Below are 24,024 nucleotides of genomic sequence, written 5' to 3' on the forward strand. Positions count from 1 at the left end.
AATGCAGCAGAAGTGTTTCAGGGTTGACATAAGGTAGAACTTCTCACACGTGCTTGCTCAGTGCTGACAGACCAGAAGCGGGGGCCGTGGACTGCCCTTCCCTGGGGTCCTTGGGAAGCCCCGGCCAGCCAGATTTCTGCCGTCATCCCTTCCCCTCTGGCCTTCCGGGGAAAACTGTCTTAGACGGGCAGCTTACTCTTTCACCCAATGAAGTCGCAGAAACTATTTTTAAAAATATGTTAATTGTCATACCAACCGCCTATGGAAAACTCAGTTTTGGCAGCAGAAAGAAATGCATCAAGATAATCTTTAACCCATTTCCTCTCTCTCCCCCCGCCCCACCTCCCGGCTTCATTAGGACTCCGGCGGGCGCCTGAGCAAGCCCGGCAGCCGGCCACCGGGGCCATGGCCAGCACGGCCGTGCAGCTGCTGGGCTTCCTGCTCAGCTTCCTGGGCCTGGTGGGCACGCTGATCACCACCATCCTGCCGCACTGGCGCCGCACGGCGCACGTGGGCACCAACATCCTGACGGCCGTGTCCTACCTGAAGGGGCTGTGGATGGAGTGCGTGTGGCACAGCACGGGCATCTACCAGTGCCAGATCTACCGCTCGCTGTTGGCGCTGCCCCGGGACCTGCAGGCGGCCCGCGCGCTCATGGTCATCTCGTGTCTGCTGTCGGGCGTGGCCTGCGCCTGCGCCGTCGTGGGCATGAAGTGCACGCGCTGCGCCAAGGGCACACCTGCCAAGACCACGTTCGCCGTGCTGGGCGGCGTGCTCTTCCTCCTGGCCGGCCTGCTGTGCATGGTGGCGGTCTCCTGGACCACCAACGACGTGGTGCAGAACTTCTACAACCCGCTGCTGCCCAGCGGCATGAAGTTCGAGATCGGGCAGGCCCTGTACCTCGGCTTCATCTCCTCGTCCCTGTCGCTCATCGGTGGCACACTGCTCTGCCTCTCCTGCCAGGACGAAGGGCCCGCCAGACCCTACCAGGCCCAGCCCAGGGCCACCACGGCCACCACCGCACCCGCCTACCGGCCCCCTGCTGCCTTCAAGGACAACCGGGCCCCTTCGGCCACCTCGGCCTCACTCAGCGGGTACAGACTGAACGACTATGTGTGAGTGCCCAGGACCTGTCCCTCCCCCGAGGCACAGACACAGCAGGACCCGGACTCGCACCGATGGCGGGGCCCGGCACAAAGTTGACTCCTGGGCTACTTACTTGTGTCCAGAGGAATAATGTGAACAGGAGGGAGTGGTTTTAGAACACAGGGAAGGAGGGAGAAATAAGAGAAGGGGAGAAAAGCTCTATATACCAAAGACTTCATCCTTTTTGGTTTTTTATTTATTATATGTATTTATGTGGGTGATTTAATAACAGCTGAACAAAAAGCAACTTGGGAGTTTGGTCTTTAGGGTTTGTTTGCAATACAGGAATAAACCTTTTGGATGTGGTTGTTAATGAAATGGACAGTATCGTTTTCTGTTTCCAGTCTATTCTGTTGGCTGAGGTCTTGGAACCACAGCACACTGTCAGGGCCCCACGTTGCAAAGCAATGGGGACACCCCGGGAGTGGCCCCAACCCACACATGATGGGAAAATCAGAGGAGGGCCGGGCTGATATTCATCTAAAAGCTGCTTGAGCAACACTACCAAAAACAGTCACTCCAGCTTAAGCGAGAGGCAGGGCAGGCAGTACAGGTCTTCCTAGGGGGAAAGATGGTTGCCATAAATCCCACAGTAAAGATATTGTTTTCTACTGGTAGCCCCCACTAGTAAGGAAGCACAAGTCAGCATTCAAAAGACAAGACAAAAGGCGCCTGGTTGCTTGGCTCTCTGGGCATTGGCAAGAATCCCAGTTAGGAGCACTGCTTGTGCGCGAGGGCCCTGCAGGACACCTCTGGCTCCTCTTCTGGGGACAGAAGCAGGAAGGCAGCTTCGATCAGAGTGGGTACAGAACGTGTTGACTTCTCCTTCAGCTGGAAAGAACCGCTGAGAGGACCAGATGAGCTCTTACTGCTCCAAGAACATTGATGATGCTTTCTGGTTATGATCTAAATCACATGGTCAGAGAGCTGTCACACACACACACACACACACACACACACACACACACACACACACACACACACACACACTGCTCTCCCGTTAGCCTGGGGACCGTGGTCCTCTTCTCTGTCCGTCCATTTCACAGCCTTGCCCATCATGTGCCTTGTGGTGCCCTGCTCATGCCTCTGTTCCGAACCTCAAGTTCTGAACGTGTAAAGAACATACCCTGTCCTGTGGAAGGGCTGAGCCTGAGACCTAGACACCGGGCAGCAATTACACAGATCCCTCCATTCTCAAGGGGTCTTGGAGAAGGACCACCAGGGCTCCAGCAGCCACTGCATGCAGAGAGGAGAGGCACAGCAGGTCAGCACAGACCCAGAGCCAGCTGGCCAGGCTCGCCGTGCGGCGACCAGGACCAGAGGGGTGGAATCCCAGGGAGGCTCCCGGACAAGGGTCGAAGGGCCAGGCAGGCCGCAGCCTGGAGCCCCTGGAGGCAACAAGGCCAGATGTGGATTTATACTCCACTAACTTCATGCTTCCTCCTGACAGGGTCCTCCAGGCCATTGAGATGGTGACAAGAAACCCAGCCACCGTGGGCTTCTCCTGCAGGCAGAGGCTCTCTGCAGTAATGTGTTTCCACTGAGAGACCCTCTGGTTCCTTGAAGCCTTACCAGTCCCAGCTCCTAAACTACTCTGTTGCTGAGTTCTGGCAATTGGAAAACCTTCCTGACATGAAGAAGTGGGGGTTAAAGGAGCAGCTCTACACTATTTTTTGTTGACCTTATGACCCCAGGTAACAGGTGCCACCTCTGGAAGGAGGGGGTGCAATACATTTTAGCCTGAGAAGCTAAGAGGGCTGGGATCTGCCATCCCATCCAGGCCAGGGAGTTAGACCAGAAAGGTCATCATTCATGTAGGATGAAACAAGCGATTTTAACCTACTCTTTAAATTATAAAAATAAATCAATCTAAACTAATAAAGAAGGGAAATAAAATCTTCTAAAAACAGAATGACATTCTGTCAGTCCTGCCTTGATGGTCATGGTCTAAAAGATGTCTGGTGAAGTTATTCTAGGTAATTGACCTATTACATATTAAAGAAAAAATAAAATTGCTTTTTTTCAAATTCTTTCTTGAATTCTGTCACTACTAAAATACATAATGTCCCTATCTCTTACTCAGGGGAAAGACCTGATAATAGTGCTTACAGTTTACTGGGCACTTACTATGTGCCAGGCATAGTTTTTGTTTACTAATTTGGTCCAATAAGACCCATGAGAACCCAATGACATAAACACCATTCTTAACCCCATTTTACAAAGGAGGAAATTAAAGCACAAAGAGATTAGTTACTTGCCCAGGGCCACAACGCCAGTGAGTAAAAGACCCAGGATTCAAAGCCAGACAGGTAAGCAGGGGACAAATATGTTCACTCAAATAGCGGCATGACCCATGGTCTAATTACTTTTGTGTCCAGACTATTTCCAAATAATTAAGAGATTATTCCATGCACATATGATTTTTTCTACAATCATCACTCCGTAGAGCTTCTGTTGACTGGGCTCTGGCTGGACTGATGAAACATGATGTCAGACCCAGAGGTCCAAATTTGGATCCCCATAGAAAGCAGGAAGCAACACACAAGAAGGGACACATGGATGGCTCCATCCTATGGCTGGCTAGCCCAAACAGGAAGTGGGTCTGAACAGGACCTTGATTCCCTCCCTCGAGTAATAGAGTGTAAGAATACAGTTCCCGGTTTCCTCCTTCACTCCCAGGACAAGTACCTCAGGCCACACAAGCCCCCTTTTTGCTACATTACCACCAGGGCCAACAAATAGATGTTGCCTGTTTCTGTTTTTGCCCAAATCTTCAGGACTGCGCAGTCTTAACCAAAGCTGCTTTGACGACAGCATGGTCTCCTTTTGGAGTTACAACACACAACCCCAAATTTCAGAATAAAAAGGAAACCTGAGTTACCATTGTTGTGGATATAAATTACAACATGACTCTCACGGGATAAATGGTACGTTTCTTTGCTTCTCCAAATCAAACCAAGTTTGGCTGTGATCTAGAAAGGCCTAAAGCTAGCCATGTTTTCTGGTTCCCTCCCCTGCATTTAGGATGTCTCAGGGCCCCAGTGCTAAGGGAGGCCCTGGATTTGTAGGCGTGAAGGCTGGTCTTTAATCCTTAGGGATGGCTTGTTACCCGCTGACTACCGGCGCCAATGTCTTCACAGCGCAGAGCCTCTCGATGCTTCTCCCAGGCCATCACCCGTTCATCACCACAGTCTTGCACGTCAGGTCCCCGGCCCTCCCCAGCCCTGTGGGAGCAGACACTGGAAACCTCCACCCTGTGAACCCTTTGTCTCCAGCCCAGTCTCTGGGAAGCCACTTCCTGAGATGGAGCCAGCCACGCCCCTCACACACTCTGATTGCTTTCATGGGTCTCACCTCTTGAAATCAAAGGCCTCTGACTTCCCCTAGAGAACCCTGCTTTTGTGTCAGCCACTGTCACCCTAAATGGAAACAATTTGAGAACTCTGGCTCACTCACAATCGGTATAACAACCGTCTATTACTTTGTGGTGATAAACTGAAGATAGGGCCAGGATTTTCGCCCTCGGTGCCTGGTCCCAAAGTCCCATGCTTGGCCACAATGCCACCCTGCTTCTCCCTACCTTGGTCCCTCCCTGCTTTCTCCCTGTCAGGCAGAGGGAATGGCATGAATGGCAACAATCCGGTCAGGAGATGTGGGTGTGGACCAGGTGGCAGGATGGAAAAGGAAGAAGAGATTCGGATGTGCCTGAAGGCAAAGCCAGTAGGTTTTACTGAGGGCTTGGTTCTGGGTGTGGGGAAAAAATAAAGGCTTAAAGGATGATACCAAGATTTGGGGCTGGATCAGCTGGAAGAATGGGGTTACAATTTTCTGAAATGAAGACGATTCTGGAAAGAAAAGGTTCTGGTCTGCTAAGGTAGATTAAATCCATTTTCCAGGGGTTTGGTCTGAGCTGCCTCCAGTGGAGATGTGGAGTGGGTCCTTGGATAGACGAAGCTGGAGCTCAGGGAGAGGTGACTTTGGGAGCCCTCAGCCCAGGAACGCCACGTAAACCGGCAGCTAGAAAGGATCACGTTGGAAGTGAACCCAGATGAGGAATCAAAGAGGCCAAAGACGTTCACATTTGGAGGCTGGGAGGATGAGGCAGCTGGATCTAGCCAGCAGCCAGAGGGGTAATGCCCAGGGAGCAAGGGGGACTAAGAAGATGTTCTCGAAGCCAAGGAGAAGGGAATGATCAGCAGCGTTAAATGAACTCCTTGATCTTCACGGTCAGGTGGGCTGGAGGCACTATGATGGGCTTCATTTGTAGGGGAGGCACTGGACTCAGAAAAGTAAAGGGAAAGCTGAGGGCTGCCAGGTGGAGGCAGCAAGTTACCCGAGTGGAGAGCAGACACACTGAGGTTAGAACACTCTTGTTGTCAGTTCGTAAGTTTGCAATAGCCCGCAAGGAAAATCCGCAGCTCCTGCATAAGCTGTAAGGCGGACCTACCATGGAATCCTCCCGAGATAATACATCAGGAGCCTTCTCGCCAGGTTCTATCCTAGGTTCCCTCAGACTCCACGCCACATTAATACTTTCGAATAGAAAAAAAAACATAGCTACGTCAGATTCGAAAAGGAAACCAGTGAAATTGAAATGTGTTGTCAAAATATTTACAAAGGATGACATTACTAGTAATATTTATGCTCCGTCATGAATGCACTAAATGACAATACCCAGCAACGAATATTGCAAGGCCAAGGCAATAATGAGCATAAATAGTATTTTAAGAAATTTGCAACAACTATCATTTGATATGAAAATATTTGTGATTCCCAGTTGTGATAAGTCCCAAGGACGAAAAGATAAAATATAAAACCAAAAAAAGTAAAGCAAATTGCTCAGATGACTTAAAGATACGCTTAAAGCCCCTTCACATGAGAACAGTTCGTGCAACCAGAAATTCAAATTTCCTTCCGCACATAAGTAATAGTTAACTAAAATAAACCCTAAGAGGGGTGCCTGGTGGCTCAATTGGAATAGAATAACATGCTTCATCTCTAGGTTGTGAGTTCGAGCCCCACACTGGGTGTAGAGATTACGAAAAAATAATAATAGTAAGTTTCAGAAAAATTTTTAAAAATTAAAATGAAATAAACCCTAGGAGCTCCCCGGGGACCCCAGAGGCCTTATGTATGTGTCTGGCAGGGGAGGGACAGCGGAACAGCAGCCCAGACCTGAGCACCATTCCTGAAGTGAGCAGAAACCTGGCTCCACTTTGAACTGCTCAGTAGGAGCCGAGCCATCTCAATGCCCCGAGGGGAATGAATCACATGACCCACAGGCACTATTTCCATGTTGTAGACAGAGCAGGAGCTCCTCACGGTGGCCAGAGAAGCACCAGGCATAGGCACCCAGGCGCGGGGTGCCTGGCCAAACCACTGGCTGCTATTTGCAAGGTCCACAGACAGGAGGAGAGAGAGAGAGAGGAGACAAGTCCCCAGGAACGGCCTTGCTAAACCAAGTCAGGCCAAGAGCAAAGGCAAACCCAGCGCCCATTTTTTTCTGCCAGAAATGTCAGTTTTAGACAAATGAAATTAGAATTAAGGATGCTCAGTTGCTTAACAGTCACCGCGCACCAGAGAGGGAGGAGAAAGCAGAAGACGCAGGGGAATGACAGGCGAGTAAACCAGGTGCAACTAAGTCTTGGAGGAGTAAAGCCTTCACTCGTCTCCTGTAGAATCCTCACACCTTTCTCACCCAGGACGAGCCACCGGTGTGTGTGTATGAGACAGAGACAGAGAGAGGAGGAGTGATTGAAATCTGGGGTCCTGGATATTTGAAGCCATTTCTTGAATCAAAAAGCACAAAGCCAATTACTGGGCAACTATCCAAATGAAAACAACCAGAAATTTCATTCTAGTAAATTATTTTAAAATACCACCAACTGGCTTTTTCAGGTGTGTGTGGCAGGGGAAAGGCATCAGCCAACAGCCCATTTCCTGCCTGGGAAAGGCCAGTGGAGGTCACCCCATAAATCTGGGAGGGCCCAGCCCCTGGGCCGGGGGGATTCACCTGCATCCTCCTCACACCTCCTGCTCTGACAGCTTCACCTCAGAAAAGCTCAGTGCAGTGCTCAATTCCTTTCTCCTAAGGGGCTGTCTGTGTAAAAGCTCACCACCCTGCCATCCCTGCTGGGTAAATGATTGACTGGCCCAAGCTTTCCATCCCACCGGGGCAGCAGCCTCCCAGCTCCTGCTGGGAGCATCAGCTGCCTCCAGCTCTGGGGAGGTCTGGGTTGTTTTTTTTTTCAGTCATCCCAGGCATTTTTCCAAAATAAAGCATTTGCATAGATCTCCCATCCAGCATAATAAATAGCGAGAAGGCAGGATTTAACAGCCAGGAAAACATAAGAGAGTTTTGGTCTAGTGGCTTCAACAGGTGTCTGGGGAAGCTGGTGCCTGCTTTGGGTAGCAGCTCACCATGACCTTGCTCAACACTAGCTGAAGACAATGGGGGTCCAGGACAGTGAAGAGCTGGTGTGAATAAGGAGTGCTCCCAGCGCTACACTCAGGAGTCCTTGAGCCTAGACCGAACCTGATCCCCAGCCTCTGCCCAGACAACCCTCTCGGCCGGAGAGGCAGCCTGTGTTTCCATTCACAGCTCCATGGATACTTCTGTTATGAAACTGACGATCCCCCTTTATAATGACTATGAGTTGGTTGGTGATGCCCAGACATCAGAATACCACATGACTTTGATTCTCTGAAATCAAATCTGGTTCTGATTAAAACCACAATGAGATAACACTACACGCACACTAGAATGGCTAAAATGTCAAAGATTGACCATATCAAGTGTTGACAAGGAGGAGAAGCAATGGTAACTTCTGTTTCCAGGAGGGAGCGGGCAAATCAGTACCATTACTTTGGTCATGGGCATAGGGTACTCGGGGGCTTCTGGGTGCTGGTAATGTTCCCTCTCTAGATCTGGGTGGTAGTTATACAGTTATATTCACTCTATGATCATTTATCTAGGTGGACACTCATAACTGGGATATGTTTATTTTGTTTTGTTTTCTTTACAACTCACCCTGTTTGCCTCCTTCTTCCATGAGACTGTGAGCCTCCCCGATCTAAGGAGTTTTATTCCCATGGCCTGCATGGTAGCTCTTCAACAAGTGACCTGCAGTTGAATGCATGGCTTTGTGCTTCCCAAAAATCTACTGAATCCCTTTAGATATGCCGCTCTTCTTACATATTTCACATGTGACTTAGTTTATTTTAAAAACCTCTTCGCGCAGGGGCGCCTGGGTGGCTCAGTAGTTAAGCGTCTGCCTTCAGCTCGGGTCGTGATCCCAGGGTCCTCAGATCCAGTCCTGCATCCGGCTCCCTGCTCATCCGGGAGCCTGCTTCTCCCTCTCCCGCTCCCCCTGCTTGTGTTCCCTCTCTAGCTGTCTCTCTCCCTGTCAAATAAATAAATAAAATCTTTAAAAACAAAACAAAACAAAAAAAAAACCTCTTCGCACAGAACTTCCCAAGACCACATTGTGTGGAAAACGGCCTCCTAGCATCATGGGCCACTCTGTTGTTGGAAACTCCACTTGCCCAAGGCTGAAAAGGAGGAGAAAAGGTAGGGATGTATTTTGTACAGTGCCCCAGAGCCCAGCCCTTTTTTCAAGTGGACGTTGAACCTTGTTTTACCAAAAGAATCAATAATACACAGCAGAGAAAGGCTATCCCCTACCAGGCCCAAATGTGGTCAGGGTCATGGTTAAATCAGGGTCTTTGGGGAGCAGCTCAGAAGTGCCAGTCTGGTGTTTTAAAACATCTGCACATCTTGTCTTTGGTGCATGGAATTCTTTTAATGAAAGCAAAGTCTTTCCATTCATATTTAAAGAAAAAGCTTTAAGCTTCCCCCATCTTATGTCCAAATCCTCCAACTTACTTGTCTATTCCCCTGTTCTGCTTCCTCTCTGCCCCTCTCCCTCTCAAGAGCCTTCTTCACACAAATTGGGGTCCCACCCCCTCCAGACTTTGAAAGGCTCCCTCCTTGACTATATCTCTCTGCCCTGTTGTTGTTCAATTCTTTGGTATCTTCCCTGATTTTTCTGTTTGGTCTATCGATTATTGAGAGAGGAGTGTTGCAGTCTCTGATTATAAACTGAGGTCTGCCTATTTCTCCTTGCAGTTCTATTTGTTTTTACTTCATGTACTTTGAAGCTCTGTTATCAGGTACATAAATTAGAATTATGTCCTTTTGATATAAACCTAAGCATATCAGTAGTCACATTAAATGTACATGGACTAACTGCCTCAATTTTAAAAATAGAGATTGTCAAACTGGGTAAAAAAGCAAGACCCAACTCTATGATGCCTGCATAGAAATCCACTTTTAAAAAAATAAGGAATTGTGTAAGACTGATGAATCACAGACCTGTACCTCTGAAACAAATAATACATCATACGTTAAAAAAAAAAAAAAGAAGATAGTAGGAAGGGAAAAATGAAGGGGGAAAATCGCAGGGAGAGACGAACCATGAGAGACTATGGACTCTGAGAAACAAACTGAGGGTTCTAGAACAGAGGGGGCGTGGGGGTACGGGTTAGCCTGGTGATGGGTATTAAAGAGGGCACGTTCTGCCTGGAGCACTGGGTGTTATGCACAAACAATGAATCATGGAACACCACATCAAAATAAATATTTATTTATTTATTTATTATTTATTTGTTTATTTAATAAAAATAAGGACAAAATACAGCAGGGAGGCTGCTTCTCCCTCTGCCTGCCACTCTCCCTGATTGTGTTCTCTCTCACACACACGCAAATAATTAATAATAATAATAATAATAAATCTTAAAAAACATAAAAAGGGATGCCTGGGTGGCTCAGTCGGTTAAGCGTCTGCCTTCAGCCCAGGTCATGACCCTGAGGTCCTGGGATCAAGTCCCATGTCGGGCTCTTTGCTCACCTGCTTCTCCCTCTGTCTGCCACTCTGCCACACTCTCACATACACAAATTAAAACAAAACAAAACAAAATCTTAAAAAAAAATAGGGACAAAATAAACTAAAAGTAAAAGGATGGGGAAATATACAACGTTAATGTTAATTTAAAGAAAAAAGATGGAGTGGGTATACCATTAACAGACAAAGTAGATTCCAGAGCAAGGAATACTAAGAGGGACATAGAAGTTCATTTTATAATGATGAAGGGGTCATAACAATTCTGGACCGTTCTGGAATCCTATTCACTCTTATGATTCTTTCTCACAGCATAGTCAGTCATTCTTTTAAATTGGGAACTTCCAATTCAAGACAGCTGACTAAGTTTATGCATTTAAACGCCTATCCCCGGCGCCTGGGTGGCTCAGTTGGTTAGGCGACTGCCTTCAGTTCAGGTCACCATCCTGGAGTCCTGGGATGGAGTCCCGCGTCGGACTCCCCGCTCGCAGGGAGTCTGCTTCTCCCTCTGACCCTCCCCTCTCTCATGCTCTCTTTGTCTCATTCTTTCTCTCTCAAATAAAAAAAGAATATCTTCAAAAAATTAATAAATGCCTATCCCTCCTTGGATCCCATTAAAGTAATAGTAAATAATAAAAGAATGAAGTGCACAACAAAGAGAATGGAAGAAGGACCGTTAGGGGTGGGTTTTTGTTTTTGTTTTTTAATTCTTGAAAACAAAAAGCTGATGTGAAAATATAATTTTCAAACCAGAGTGGTGGGAGGCACAACAGGGAGGGCACGTGGAGGGTCTGCAACTGGGGCAACAGAGCTGAGCTAGGGGAGCCCCTGGGGGAATCCAACAAGAAAGCTGACACGGAGCTGAGTGGGAGAAGATTGAAAATGCAAATGCCAAGGGGTTACTCCAGTTGCTGCTTCTCCCCACTCCCACCACACACACAGAGGATCTGGCTAACGCGCTAACGCGATGGAACAAACGTTCTGGGGACAGAGTCATGGGGCAAGTGGCACAGGGGTCTGCACGCACCATGAAGTCCCCTACTTCCAGCATTTCGAAAGTCCTCCAGCAGTCCAGAGTCCTCCTCCCTCTGGCGCAAGGGAAGCCATCATTTTGACAAGTACTGTTTGCATAAACCACGCTTCCTGCCTGCTTCTGCATTGCCTCACGCTCCCAAGAAGCATCAAATATTTGAGGAAAGCCTGCGGCATGAAAGAGAAAGACTTACACCAGAGGAAACCTGTAGTTCAGGGAAGAGAATGTTTTAAAATCTCTATTCTGGTTTTAATTTGAATTTCGCTGATGGCTAATGATAATGAACATTTTTTTCATGTGTCTGTTAGCCATTTGTATGTCTTCTTCAGAGAAGTGTCTGTTCATGTCTTCTGCCCATTTTTTGACTTGATTATTTGGTTTTTGGGTGTTGAGTTTGAGAAGTTCTTTATAGATCTTGGATACCAATCCTTTATCTGTAGTGTCATTTGCAAATATTTACTCCCAATCTGTGGGTTGCCTCCTTGGTTTGTTAACTGTTTCCTTTGCTGTGCAGAAGCTTTTTATCTTGATGAAGTCCCAAAAGTTCAGTTTTGCTTTTGTTTCACTAGCATTGGAGAGGTATCTTGAAAGAAATTAATGTGGCCGATGTCAAAGAGGTTACTGCCTATGTTCTCCTCTAGGATTTTGATGGATTCCTGTCTCACACTGAGGTCTCTCATCCATTTTGAGTTTATCTTTGTGTGTGGTGTTAGAGAATGGTCGAGTTTCATTCTTCTGCGCGTGGCTGTCCAATTTTCCAGCACCATTTATTGAAGAGACTGTCTTTTTTCCATTGCATATTTTTGCCTGCTTTGTCAAAGATTATTTGACCATAGAGTTGAGGGTCCATATCTGGGCTCTCCATTCTGTTCCATTGGTCTATATGTCTGTTTTTGTGCCAGTACCATGCTGTCTTGGTGATCACTGCTTTGTAATATAGCTTGAAATCAGGCAACGTGATGCCCCCAGCTTTGTTTTTCTTTTTCAACAGTTCAAATTAAAACCACATTGAGATACCACCTTACATCGGTTAGAATGGCAAAAATTGACAGGGCAAGAAACAACAAATGTTGGAGGGGTTGTGGAAAAAGGGGAACCCTCTTACACTGTTGGTGGGAATGCAAGTTTGTACAGCCACTTTGGAAAACAGTGTGGAGGTGCCTCAAAAAATTAAAAATAGAGCTACCCTTTGACCCAGCAATTGCACTCCTGGGTATTTACCCCAAAGACACAGATGTAGTGAAAAGAAGGGCCATATTGCACCCCAATGTTCATAGCGGCAATGTCCACAATAGCCAAACTGTGGAAAGAGCCAAGATGCCCTTCAACAGACGAATGGATAAAGAAGATGTGTATATACAATGGAATATTACTCAGCCATCGGAAAGGATGAATACCCAACTTTTACATCAACATGGGTGGGACTGGAGGAGATTATGCCAAGTGAACTAAGTCAAGCAGAGAAAGTCAATTATCATATGGTTTCACTTATTTGTGGAACATAAGGAACAGCATGGAGGACATTAGGAGAAGGAAGGGAAAAATGAAGGGGGGAAATCAGAGGGAGAGATGAACCATGAGAGACTATGGACTCTGAGAAACAAACTGAAGATTTTAGAGGGGAGGGGGTGGGGGGGATGGGTTAGCCCGGTGATGGGCATTAAGGAGGCCACGTACTGCATGGAGCACTGGGTGTTACACGAAAACAATGGATCATGGAACACTGCATCAAAAACTAATGTGTGGTGATTAACTTGTGTGGTGATTAACATAACATAATAAAATAAAATTTAAAAAAATAAAAATAAAATAAATAAATAAAATCTCTATGCTGTACTCTTACAGAAATTCAAGGTCTTATTTCATCCATAAGAAGAGAACACTATGAAAAAAAATCAGAAAATGGAAAAGGCTGTTAAGTTGAAATTTTTAATAGAATATTTAAAAGTTTTATATAAAATAAGCACATTAAAAAAATTAAATAGATGAATTGAAATGTAGAGAAAATATTCCAGAGCATAACAAAAATTAAAATACAAATAATAAGGGTGCCTGGTTGGCTCAGTTGATGGAGCGTGTGACTCTTGATCTCAGGGTTGAGGTATAGAGCTCCACACTGGGTATAGAGATTACTTTAAAAACAAAATACAAATAATAGGGAACCACAGACCAGAAGATGAAAGACATAGAGCATCCCTGTAGGAGGTCAAACATCTGCCAAATAAGAGTTCCTAAAAAATATAAAAGAGATGGACAAGTAGAAATTATCTTAAAAACTGAAAAAGAAAAATTTCCCAGAACTGAAGGAAGACATGAATTTCCAAATTGAAGGGGCTTAACAAGTATTAAGTAGAATGAAGAGAGATTTACACAAATAAATAAGACACAGCCTCATGAAATTTCAGAACATCAAAAAAAAAAATGTTTAAAAAACTTCCAGAGAGAAAACACCCAGATCATATTGAAAGAATAACTGGTTCCTTCTTGTTCACAGCAGCTCCCACATGCCTGTTAGACCCTATCGCAGCACATTGTCCAACCCTTCAACCCTTCTCAGAATGAGTGATTATCACTTGCTACATATTTTTTTTCCTGACTCCTCCATTAGATTCCAGGTCCTTCGGTGCAGAGATTTTGGTCCATGTCAGTCACTGTTGTATGTGAAAAACCTGGCATAGCCCTGGGTTAAAAATAGGTCTGTGATTTAATAGGAGTTCTCTTTGAAGCAGAGAAGGCAAGAAGCATGAGGTCCTCCTTGGAACACTAGCGAAGCAGCTTTGATTCTCACAACACTGTGACTGCTATCTCAGCAAGTCTGAGAGCCTGAGGATGGAGGGCAAAGGGCACAAAAAGGGAAAACCGGAAGACCAAGATTGACTTGGGTCCTGCACCACCTGGCAGCCTACACAACTAAAGAACATTCTTTGCAGAGGCCTCAGCCCAGAAGCTGTCTTTGGAGTTTGGGTTAAATTCACTCCAAAGTTAGCCTGGTTTGCTGGAGCGTAAAGTCTGGAGTAGGGGAGGTTGGAGCACAGGGGTGAGGGCAGCAGCATGGGGAAGAAAATCTGGGAGCCCCAGGAACAGCAGTTGGGTCCTCAGCCTGTCCCGTGCATCTAGACTCCACCCTGCTGCTCAGGCAGGGTGATGCACTGTGAGGAGTGGACACTCTGGTCAGACCCCTCTGCTCAAGCCCCAGAACCATAGGTGTTACCACTGATTCTCCCTTCCTCATGGTGCTGTTCTGGGTCACTGGTCTCCCAGAAGTAACTCACAGTCTGTGGCAGCTGAGGTCCCAGTGGGAGCCAGAGAATACAGCTTCCTTCGGTTGTTCTTCTCCTTCCACGTTGGCCAGGCCACACTGGCAGAGCAACCCTCCTTGATTATGCACTTATTCCACTTGGCACCTTCTTTTTCCACTCCTGAAATACCAAACTGCAAATCCAGAGCAGTGTGTGAGGTCCCAGGTCTTACAGGATTAAGAAACTCTAACAACACGCAGCTCGGAGTCCAGATGTGGGAGCATTTCCAGCAGGTGAGACTGAAGAATTGAGAGAGTGTGGAAGGATGGTCCTAGACAGTCCTAGAGAAAGTCCCAGGAAATTACTTCACCAGCACATCTTGAAGCACAGAGAACCCTAATTAAAATGTAATGGTGGCCCAGAAACTCCACTCCTATGTATATACCCAGAATGATTGAAAACAGATACTCAAACAAATGCTTGTACCTGAATGTTTATAGCACCATATTCACAATAGACAAAAGGTGAAAACAATAAAAATGTCCATCAACGGATGAATGGATAAACAAAATGTGGTCTATCCATACAATGGACTATTACTCAGCCATAAAGAGGAATAAGGTACTGAATACATGCTTTAAGGTGGATGAACATCAAAGAAGGCATGTTAAGTGAAGAAAACAGACACAAAAGGTTATATATTGTAGGACTGCATTTATATGAAATTATATAAGATCTTCAGGATCTATCCATGCTGTGGCATGTATCAGAACTTCATTCCCCTTTATGGCTGAATAATATTCCCTCATATGGATAGACTACAAGTGCTGTGTGTTCCCTGCTGGACCAGCCCAGTCAGATTGCTGGTTCCCAGGGACTAGTGTGAGGGATAACAGGCAGTGATTGCTAAAAGAGCATGAGGTTTTCTGTGGGGGTGATTAAAATGTTTGGGGATGACATAGAGGCAGTAGTTGCAAAACACTGTAAATGTATTAAATGACACTGAGTTGACCATTTTAAAATGGTTAATTTTATTTTACTGTGATTTTTAAATGGCTAACATTATGTTATGTAAATTTCACCTCGGTTTTAAAAGAAATGTTATAGTAGATGGCTGTCCATGGCTGTTACCAGGAAGGAAAGGGGGCGCTCACGGGCTGAGGCTGCAGCCCAGCAAGGCGGAAGGGATAGCAGCAACCCTGCTACTCTGCTCTGACCACCCACAGACAGAGACCTCCACGTGCTGGCACTCACTCAAGAGAGACCTAAAGAGCAAAACATCTAGCAATGATTTCTCAGTGTTTGCAACGAAATACAAGATATAACTCCCTCTGTCTCCCCTAGTAAACCTTCAGTAAAATCTGCAAAATCATGAATGCTTTTGGGAAACTGGGAATGTTTGGAGGGAAACTGAAGAAGTTCCTTGCCTGGGCTGGCACAGCAGGGAACACACATGGTACATGTGGATTCAGGAGCAAAATGACACAGGACAATTGATATCTGGGTTCCATGAGAAAGAAAACTCGATTAAGGCTGAAATTATGAAGGGCCCCAACCACTTCTCAACAAAGACAATTGGCCAGATGTGCATGAGACACATACCAAGAACATACACAGGAACACCCAGCTTGTAAGCACAGTGAGTGCTTTCAGAGGAAAGGAAGGCAATTCTGAAAGAATCTCCCCCTCCCCAAAACATTCCCTGGCATGAAAGAGCTGAAAGCATGTGTGGGCTGGGGAAGGACAGAAAAGCCCTTACTTAGAACAGCTCCCACTGCAGATCGGCAGGCACATAGACTTAAAGAAATGTCTCTCTACTAAGGAGCATCACATTTTATCCCAGCTCTGAGTTTTATGTGCTATTCCTTTTACCTAGAATGCTCTCCTCCAAAATCTTCAAACGACTTATTCCTTCCCTTCATTCGTGCTTCTGTTCAAATGTCAACTCCTCAGGGAGGTCTTCCTTTCCTAATGGGAAGATCTGGAAGCTGCAGACAAGCTGCAACTGTTAGATTAAAAATAAGTGCTACTACAGTACACAGAACAAAATTCTTACAAGCCAGGCTGCCAGGCATCCCTCCTACTCAACTTCTCACACCAGTGCAGAGGAACATACCGAAATCCAAGGGTAACCCCACATGCACAGAACAAGATAAGACATCAACCCAGTTTCCCACAGATTCAACAAATTCACAGTAAGAGTTTCCAGAATGCATCTGCTCACATCCTTAGTCCTCCTTCTAAACTCTCAAGAAAATGAAGATCTAAACAGAGAACATAAATTATTAGCCTCCCACCTTTCAGAATAAATGCTAAGAGGATTGAAATAGTGCTCAGAAACACAGGAAAGGAAAATCCCACCCCCATTATTTTTGAGCAGTCAAGACATCAAACATTTCCATCATCTCCAAAAGTTTAACCATGCCACTTAGCATCCCCATCTGCATCCCCATACCCAGGTAACTACTGTGTGGTTCCATTTATATAAAACTCTAGGAAATTCAAACAGGGATAATTATACTGTGTCACTTCTTATCTTCATGCCTTTTATTTCTTTATCTTGCCTTATTGCAGTGTCTGTAAACTTCAAAACAATATCGAATAGAAGTGTTCAAAATGCATATTCTTGCCTTATTCCCAATCTTGGGGAAAACAACTCAGTCTTTCACCATTTGGTCTGATGTTAGTTTTAGCCAAGTATATTTCAGAGAAGTCTATGCGAATGATATAGTTCATGAATTCATGAACATTTTTCTATTGCTTTCTCAGATGAATGATAACTTGGCTGGGTATGGAAAATTGGGTCAAACTGTCCTTCAAACAAAACCTTCAATGGACATTGTTCCATTTTATCCTTTCATTTATAAAGAGAAGTCTGAAGTTAGACTAATCTTTCTTTAGTAGACAACTTTATTTTTGCCATATTCCTTTCAATCTTATCTTTCAATAATGTTATTCAGAGTTTACAGTTCTTTATTATTTTTGCCCCCAAAATTAAAGGACATTTTTGATGTACAAATTTATGTCTTCCTTCATTTCAGAAAATTCTGGTTTTTTTTTTTAAAGATTTTATTTATTTGTTTGAGAGAGAGAGAGAGAGAATGAGAGATAGAAAGCACAAGAGGGAAGAGGGTCAGAGGGAGAAGCAGACTCCCTGCTGAGCAGGGAGCCCGATGCGGGACTCGATCCCGGGACTCCAGGATCATGACCTGAGCCGAAGGCAGTCGCTTAACCAACTGAGCCACCCAGGCCCCGAAAATTCTGGTTTTTATTATATCTTCTATTTGTTTTTCTGCTCAATTAGTCTAATTTTTTAGGTCTACATAATTAACCATATGCTGGATATTTGGGTTGTCTGTCCTCCATATTGAGCATTGCTTTTCCTCAGCTAGAAATGTGTGTTATCTTTTTTTCCATATGTGTTTTTTACAAATGTTTGTTACTTTGATTGCAGCAACGGTTTCACAGATGTGTGTGTGTGTGTGTGTGTGTGTGCATAAACTGATGAAACTGTATACTTTGTATATGTCAATTAGTGTATTCCAATAATACCTCAGTAAAATTTTTAAAAATGCTTAAAGATATAATCTATTTTAGAGAGAAAAAAATAACTCAGAAGTAGGGAAGTCATAGGATAAAAAAAGCTTTGGTCATTGAATCTATTAAATATAAATTATATCCAAATAATGCAGAAATTCTAATAATAAGAATATAATTGTTGCAATTCCTGGAAGAGAAGGGACTACTTAATTATTTTAATTGATAATGATGTAAAGTACAAAAACTTCAAAGCAAGCAAATAAAATTGGGGAAGAGAATCCAAGAATACACTAGGTCCCCCTTATCTAGGATTTCACTCTCCATGATTCCAGTTACCTGTGGTCAACCAGGATCTAGAAGCAGATGCTCCTCCTTCCGACATATCATCAGATTAACAGTAGCCTAGGGCTAGGTCACGTGCCCGTGTCACTCACCTCATTTCATCTCGTACCATCACAAGAGGAAGGGTGAGTATCCAGCAACTGCACTACTGGGTATTTATCCAAAGATACAAATGTAGGGATCCAAAGGGGCACCTGCACCCCACTGTTTATAGCAGCAATGTCCACACTAGCCAAACTATGGAAAGATCCCAGATGTCCATCGACAGATGAATGGATAAAGATGTGGTTCATATATACAATAGAATTTTACTCAGCCATCAAGAAGGATGAAATCTTACCATTTACATCACCATGGATGGAACTGGAGCATATTATGCTAAGTGAAATAAGTCAGTCAGAGAAAGACAAATACTATGTGATTTCACTCATATGTGAAACTTAAGAAATAAAACAGGTGAACATAAGGGAAGGGAAGGAAAACTAAAACAGAGAGGGAGGCAAACCATAGGAGACTCTTAACTCTAGGGAACAAACTGAGGATTGCTGGAGGGGAGGTGGGTGGGGGAGTGGGGTAACCGGGGGATGGGCATTAAGGAGGGCACCAGATGCAATGAGCGCTGGGTGTTATATGCAACTGATGATTCACTAAACTCTACTCCTGAAACTAATACTACACTGTATGTTAATTAATTGATTTTAAATAAAGAATTTAAAAAAAGAAGGGTGAGCACAGTGCAATACTTTGAGAGACCACATTCACATAACTTTTATTACAGTATATTGTTATAATTATTCTTTTTTAAAAGATTTTATTTATTTATTCATGAGAGAGAGGGAGGCAGAGGGAGAGGGAGAAGCAGGCTCCCCATGGAGGAAGGAGCCCGATGCAGGACTCCATCCCAGGACCCTGGGATCACGACCTGAGCCGAAGGCAGACGCTTAACCGACTGAGCCACCCAGGCACCCCTGTTAGAATTATTCTATTTTATTATTAGATATTGTTGTTAATCTCTTACTGTGCCTAATTTATAAATTAAACTTTTTTGTAGGTATGTATAGGAAAAAAAAAACCAGTATATATATGGTTCAGTGTTATCTGTAGTTTTAGGCATTCACTGGCAGTCTTGGAACCTATTCCTCAGAAATAAGAGGGGACTACTGCCCTAATTTTCTCATCTTTTTTTATACGACAAAATAAAAAGAGATGGCTGTATTCCTGAAGTTGACTGTGAAAAACATAGCCTTAAGCACACTATTTAAAGTTATAAAGGTAAATACTAGAACCCAAACAGACTATATGCTTTCTAAATTCAAAGGAGAAAAAAAGTCAGCAAAAGGGTAGAAAGAGCAAGGAAATATTAACACTATACACATCCAAAAAGAAAGTGCTTTCAGGGGCACCTGGGTGGCTCAGTCCATTAAGCATCAGACTCTTGATTTCGGCTTAGGTCATGATCTCAGGGTTCTTAGACCGAGCCCCACACCGGGTTCCACACTGAGCGGGGAGCCTGCTTACGATTCTTTCTCTCCCTCTCCTCTGACTTATCCCCACCCATGTGCACACTTCTCCACACACGCAATCTCTCTCTCTCTCTCAAAAAAAATGCTTTCAGATAAATCTAATCAAGTATAATATAATCAGGAGGACTTAATAAAGGGTAAAAAAATCTCATACTGGATTAAAAAAATAAAATCTAACTATATGCTAATATAGTAAAACAAAGTGACTCAGAAAAGCTGAAAGTAAATTACAAGCAAAAGGATAGGGAAACTGATGAATAAATAATGGGTAAAATGATGGCAAATAAAAGGAAGCGGGGAGTGGGGAGGAGCGCCTGGGTGGCTCAGTCGTTAAGCGTCTGCCTTCGGCTCAGGTCATGATCCCGGGGTCCTGGGATCGAGCCCCACATCGGGCTCCCTGCTCGGCGGGAAGCCTGCTTCTCCCTCTCCCGCTCCCCCTGCTTGTGTTCCCTCTCTCGCTGTGTCTCTCTCTGTCAAATAAATAAAAATAAAATCTTTAAAAAATAAAAATTAAAAAAAGGAAGCAGGGGAAGGTGTATAATATTAATATCAGAGAAATTTGGATTCAAGGAAAACTCATTAAGTGACCCATAGAGGTCACTTCGTCATGATGGATTTTATAATCCACAATGAAAAGATATCTCTTGTGAACTGGGAAAAAATGGCAGAAACACATGAATATTAAGATATTTTAATTCACTTCCTTCAGTCCCTATCAAGTAAAACAAACAGCTATAGATGGCCCTAGTAATAAGATGAACAAGGTTGATCTTGTACATACATATCTACTCTGTGCCCTGAAAAGAAAGAGAAAATACAGTACACTGTCTTTTCAAAAAAAAAAAAAAACAAAAACAGAAGACAGGGGCGCCTGGGTGGCTCAGCTGATTGAGTATCTGACTCTTGATTTCTGCTCAGGTCATGATCTCAGGGTTATGAGATCAAGCCCTGTGTCAGACTCCACACTCAGTGCAGAGTCTCTCTCTCAAATAAATAAATAAAACCTTTAAAAAATAAAAACAATAGAAGACTTACACAATTTTACAATATATTAGATTACAAAGAAACCTCAAATTCCAAGAAGTGAAACAGAAACCACATTCTCAAGCCAATAAAACCAAAAATAATAAAGTTGAATAAAAAATATTAATACCCAGCCTATCAGAAATGTTTTTTTAAGTCTGTTTTTCCTTGTTTCAAAGAGGAAATCAAACTATGCAACATATCTAGGAAATTACAATAATGAGGCTATTATATATCAAACCCCATAGGAAAAGGTCAAAGCTGAAGGCAAAGTAATAATCATATCCTTAAACATGTCACACAGGAATTAATCAAGCATTCTAGGAGAAAAAAAAAACCTAGAAAAATTAATACAAAAAGAAAACGTAAGTGAAAAAAAGCCAAAAGAACTGATCACGAATTCAAGATTTAGGGGCTTTTTTGAAAAACAACGTAGAAAGACCACAAGGTAACTTGATTACTTTTTTTAAAAAAGGCAGGGATGGGAGAGCACAAATACATAAAATCAAGATTAAGTAGGGAAGTAATTGTAAACAATATTTTAGCTAACTCTATGCCAGTTAATTATCTTCCGGGGAAATATATCTCAATAATACTGGACTGAGGAAAAGATGGAAAATCTACCTCGGTAATTTGGGTAAAAATTGTAAAAAGCTGTCAGGGAACTATTCCCCCCACAAAAGGCTCATACTCAGAAAGGATGGCAATTTTTTTTCAAACTTTGAAAGAATACGTGCTTTCAAGGCTATTGAAACTATTCAAGGGCACGGAGAAAGGAGGAAAGCCTCCGGATTCTTTCAGCTGCTCGTTATTTACCTACACAGTCTCTCTGGTCTGAACTACCCTCCGTGATCCTCCGGGTACGAGGACTCGGACCCCTTGGCCATTCAGATTCCCACCGGAGGTCCTGGGGCAGAGGAGCCTCCGTAGGCGCAGCTGGTCCTGACATCCAGGTTCTCTTGGCACACCTGTCCTAAGCTCACTGCACCTCTTCAGTGGGGCCAGGGGCAACCAAGTCGTGCCCTGCACTGAGTCCCTCTGACAACCTGGAGTGGCTTCTGTTTTGCTGGCCGGACCCTAACTAACAGAAACACTGATAACAAAGCCAGTTAAAAATATCACACACACGGGCGCCTGGGTGGCTCAGTTGGTTAAGCGACTGCCTTCGGCTTAGGTCATGATCCTGGAGTCCCAGGATCGAGTCCCACATCGGGCTCCCTGCTCAGCAGGGAGTCTGCTTCTCCCTCTGACCGTCTTCCCTTTCGTGCTCTCTCTCATTCTCTCTCTCTCAAATAAATAAATAAAATCTTTAAAAAAATATATCACACACACACATCAAACAGTGATCTATCTATCTCAGTTATAAATATTGATATATATGCATAATAAAAACTAGCAAACACGGGGCACCTGGGTGGCTCACTTCAGTGAAGCGTCTGCCTTCGGCTCAGGTCATGATTCCAGGGTCCTGGGGTCCAGCCCCGCATCGGGCTCCCTGATCAGTGGGAAGCCTGCTTCTCCCTCTCCCACTCCCTCTGCTTGCCACTCCACCTGCTTGTGCTGTCTCTGTCAAATACATAAAATCTTAAAAAACAAAATTTAAAAAAATACTAGCAAACAGATCACATAAATATACACCATGAATTAGATGAGTTCATTCAAAATAGATCAAAGATGAAAAAAATGCATTGAGTTCATTCAGAATAGATCCCAGAGGTCTCAGTAGGTCAAGGAAGGAAAAAAATATGACCATCACAAAAAGAGCCCTTAACATTTGATAAGCTTCCACTGCCTTTTCCAATTGGAAGCGGAAGGAAACAGAGTCAGAAAAAAGTTCCTTTGTTTATATTTGCATGAAATATCTTTGGAAAGACACACAAGAAATTGATAACTTCAGTTGCTTCTGTGGAAAGAGACAAGGGTGGGAAAATGGTTTGTTATACCTTCTTACTATAGATTTTGTGTCCTTTAAATTTTGAGCAGTGGGAATGTATTAAATAGTCAAAACCTAATAAATTTAAGGTTAAAAAATAAAAATGTTTTAAAAATTTGAAAAATAGTATTTTTTAAAAAGTTTTAAAAATCTGAAAAATAGTATTTTAATGTATTTTTAAATGTTTTAAGTGTTTTTAAGAGGTTTTAAAAATTTGAAAAATAGTATTAAAAAAATAAAACACTTATTTTTTTATTGCTGCTGCTTTGAAGAGGAACAAGGAGCCATGAGCTGAAGAATACAGGTGGCCCCGTGAAGCTGGAAAAGGCAATATTTCTTTAAAATGATAATTTATATACATGTGTGAGCAGGTACACATATTTTAGATATAAAACAAGGGCACCCACCTCTGTTACTGAACATTATTGAACAAGATAATCCATAAGAAAAAATGGAGAGAAAGTTACATTTATTTCTAATAATATGGTTGAATGCCTGGAAAATATAGTTCAATAAGATGGCTCGTTAGAAAAAAAAGCAGAAAAAGACCCACAAATACAGAAATAAACTGGGGGTTGCCAGAGGCAAGGAGTGTGGGGGATGGGCAATATGAGTGAAGGGGGGCAGAGATACAGGCTTCCAGTTGTGGAATGAATTCGTCATGGAGATATAAGGCACAGCATAGGAAATATGGTTAATGGTGTAATAATGTTGTGTGTTACACTTGTGGTGAGCACAGCGTAGGAGTTGTTGAATCACCATGGTACTGATGTAACATCGGGTGTCAACTGTACTTCAATTAAAAAAAAAATGGCTGGGATGCCTGGGTGGCTGAGTCAGTTAAGAGTCTGGCTTCATCTTTAAAATAATTAATTAATTAATTAAGATAAATAAAAGCAAGGCAGGAAAAAAACTCTCTGTCTCTGTCAAATAAATAAAATCTTTTTTAAAAATTAAATAAAGATAAAAGCAAGGCAGAAAAAAAACTCTGTGTCTCTCTCTGTCAAAAAAATAAATAAAATCTTTAAAAAAAAATAAATAAAGAGTCTGCCTTCAGCTCAGGTCATGATCCCAGGGTCCTGAGATCGAACCCTGCATCAGGCTCTCTGCTCAAGGGAAGTCAGCTTCTCCCTCTCCGCCTACCCCTCCCCTGGCTAGTGCTTTCTCATTCTCTCTCTCTCTCTCTCTGTCTCTCTCAAATAAATAAAATCTTTTTTTTTTAAGTGGCTGTTTAAAGAAGAGATGGATGATAGCTATGTAGGTAGAGAGATGATTGGTAGAAGATAAATGGATGGATGGATGGACAGATAAAAAGCTTTCATGTAACAAGCAATAACCATTGAGT

General features: G+C 43.7%; 1 protein-coding gene across 1 annotated transcript; it reads left to right on the plus strand.

Moving 5' to 3' along the window:
• The first annotated feature begins 405 nt into the window (after nucleotides 1-405).
• Nucleotides 406-1,119, plus strand: CLDN14 (claudin 14). The gene has a single exon (XM_028113780.1). The coding sequence runs from the start codon at nucleotides 406-408 to the stop codon at nucleotides 1,117-1,119; it is 714 nt and encodes a 237-aa protein (XP_027969581.1).
• Nucleotides 1,120-24,024: the final 22,905 nt, after the last annotated feature.

Source organism: Eumetopias jubatus, unplaced genomic scaffold, assembly GCF_037043125.1.
Source record: "Eumetopias jubatus isolate StellerSeaLion01/CBP00866 unplaced genomic scaffold, mEumJub1_p1.0 scaffold_1, whole genome shotgun sequence".
In the NCBI taxonomy this organism is placed as follows: Eukaryota; Metazoa; Chordata; class Mammalia; order Carnivora; family Otariidae; genus Eumetopias; species Eumetopias jubatus.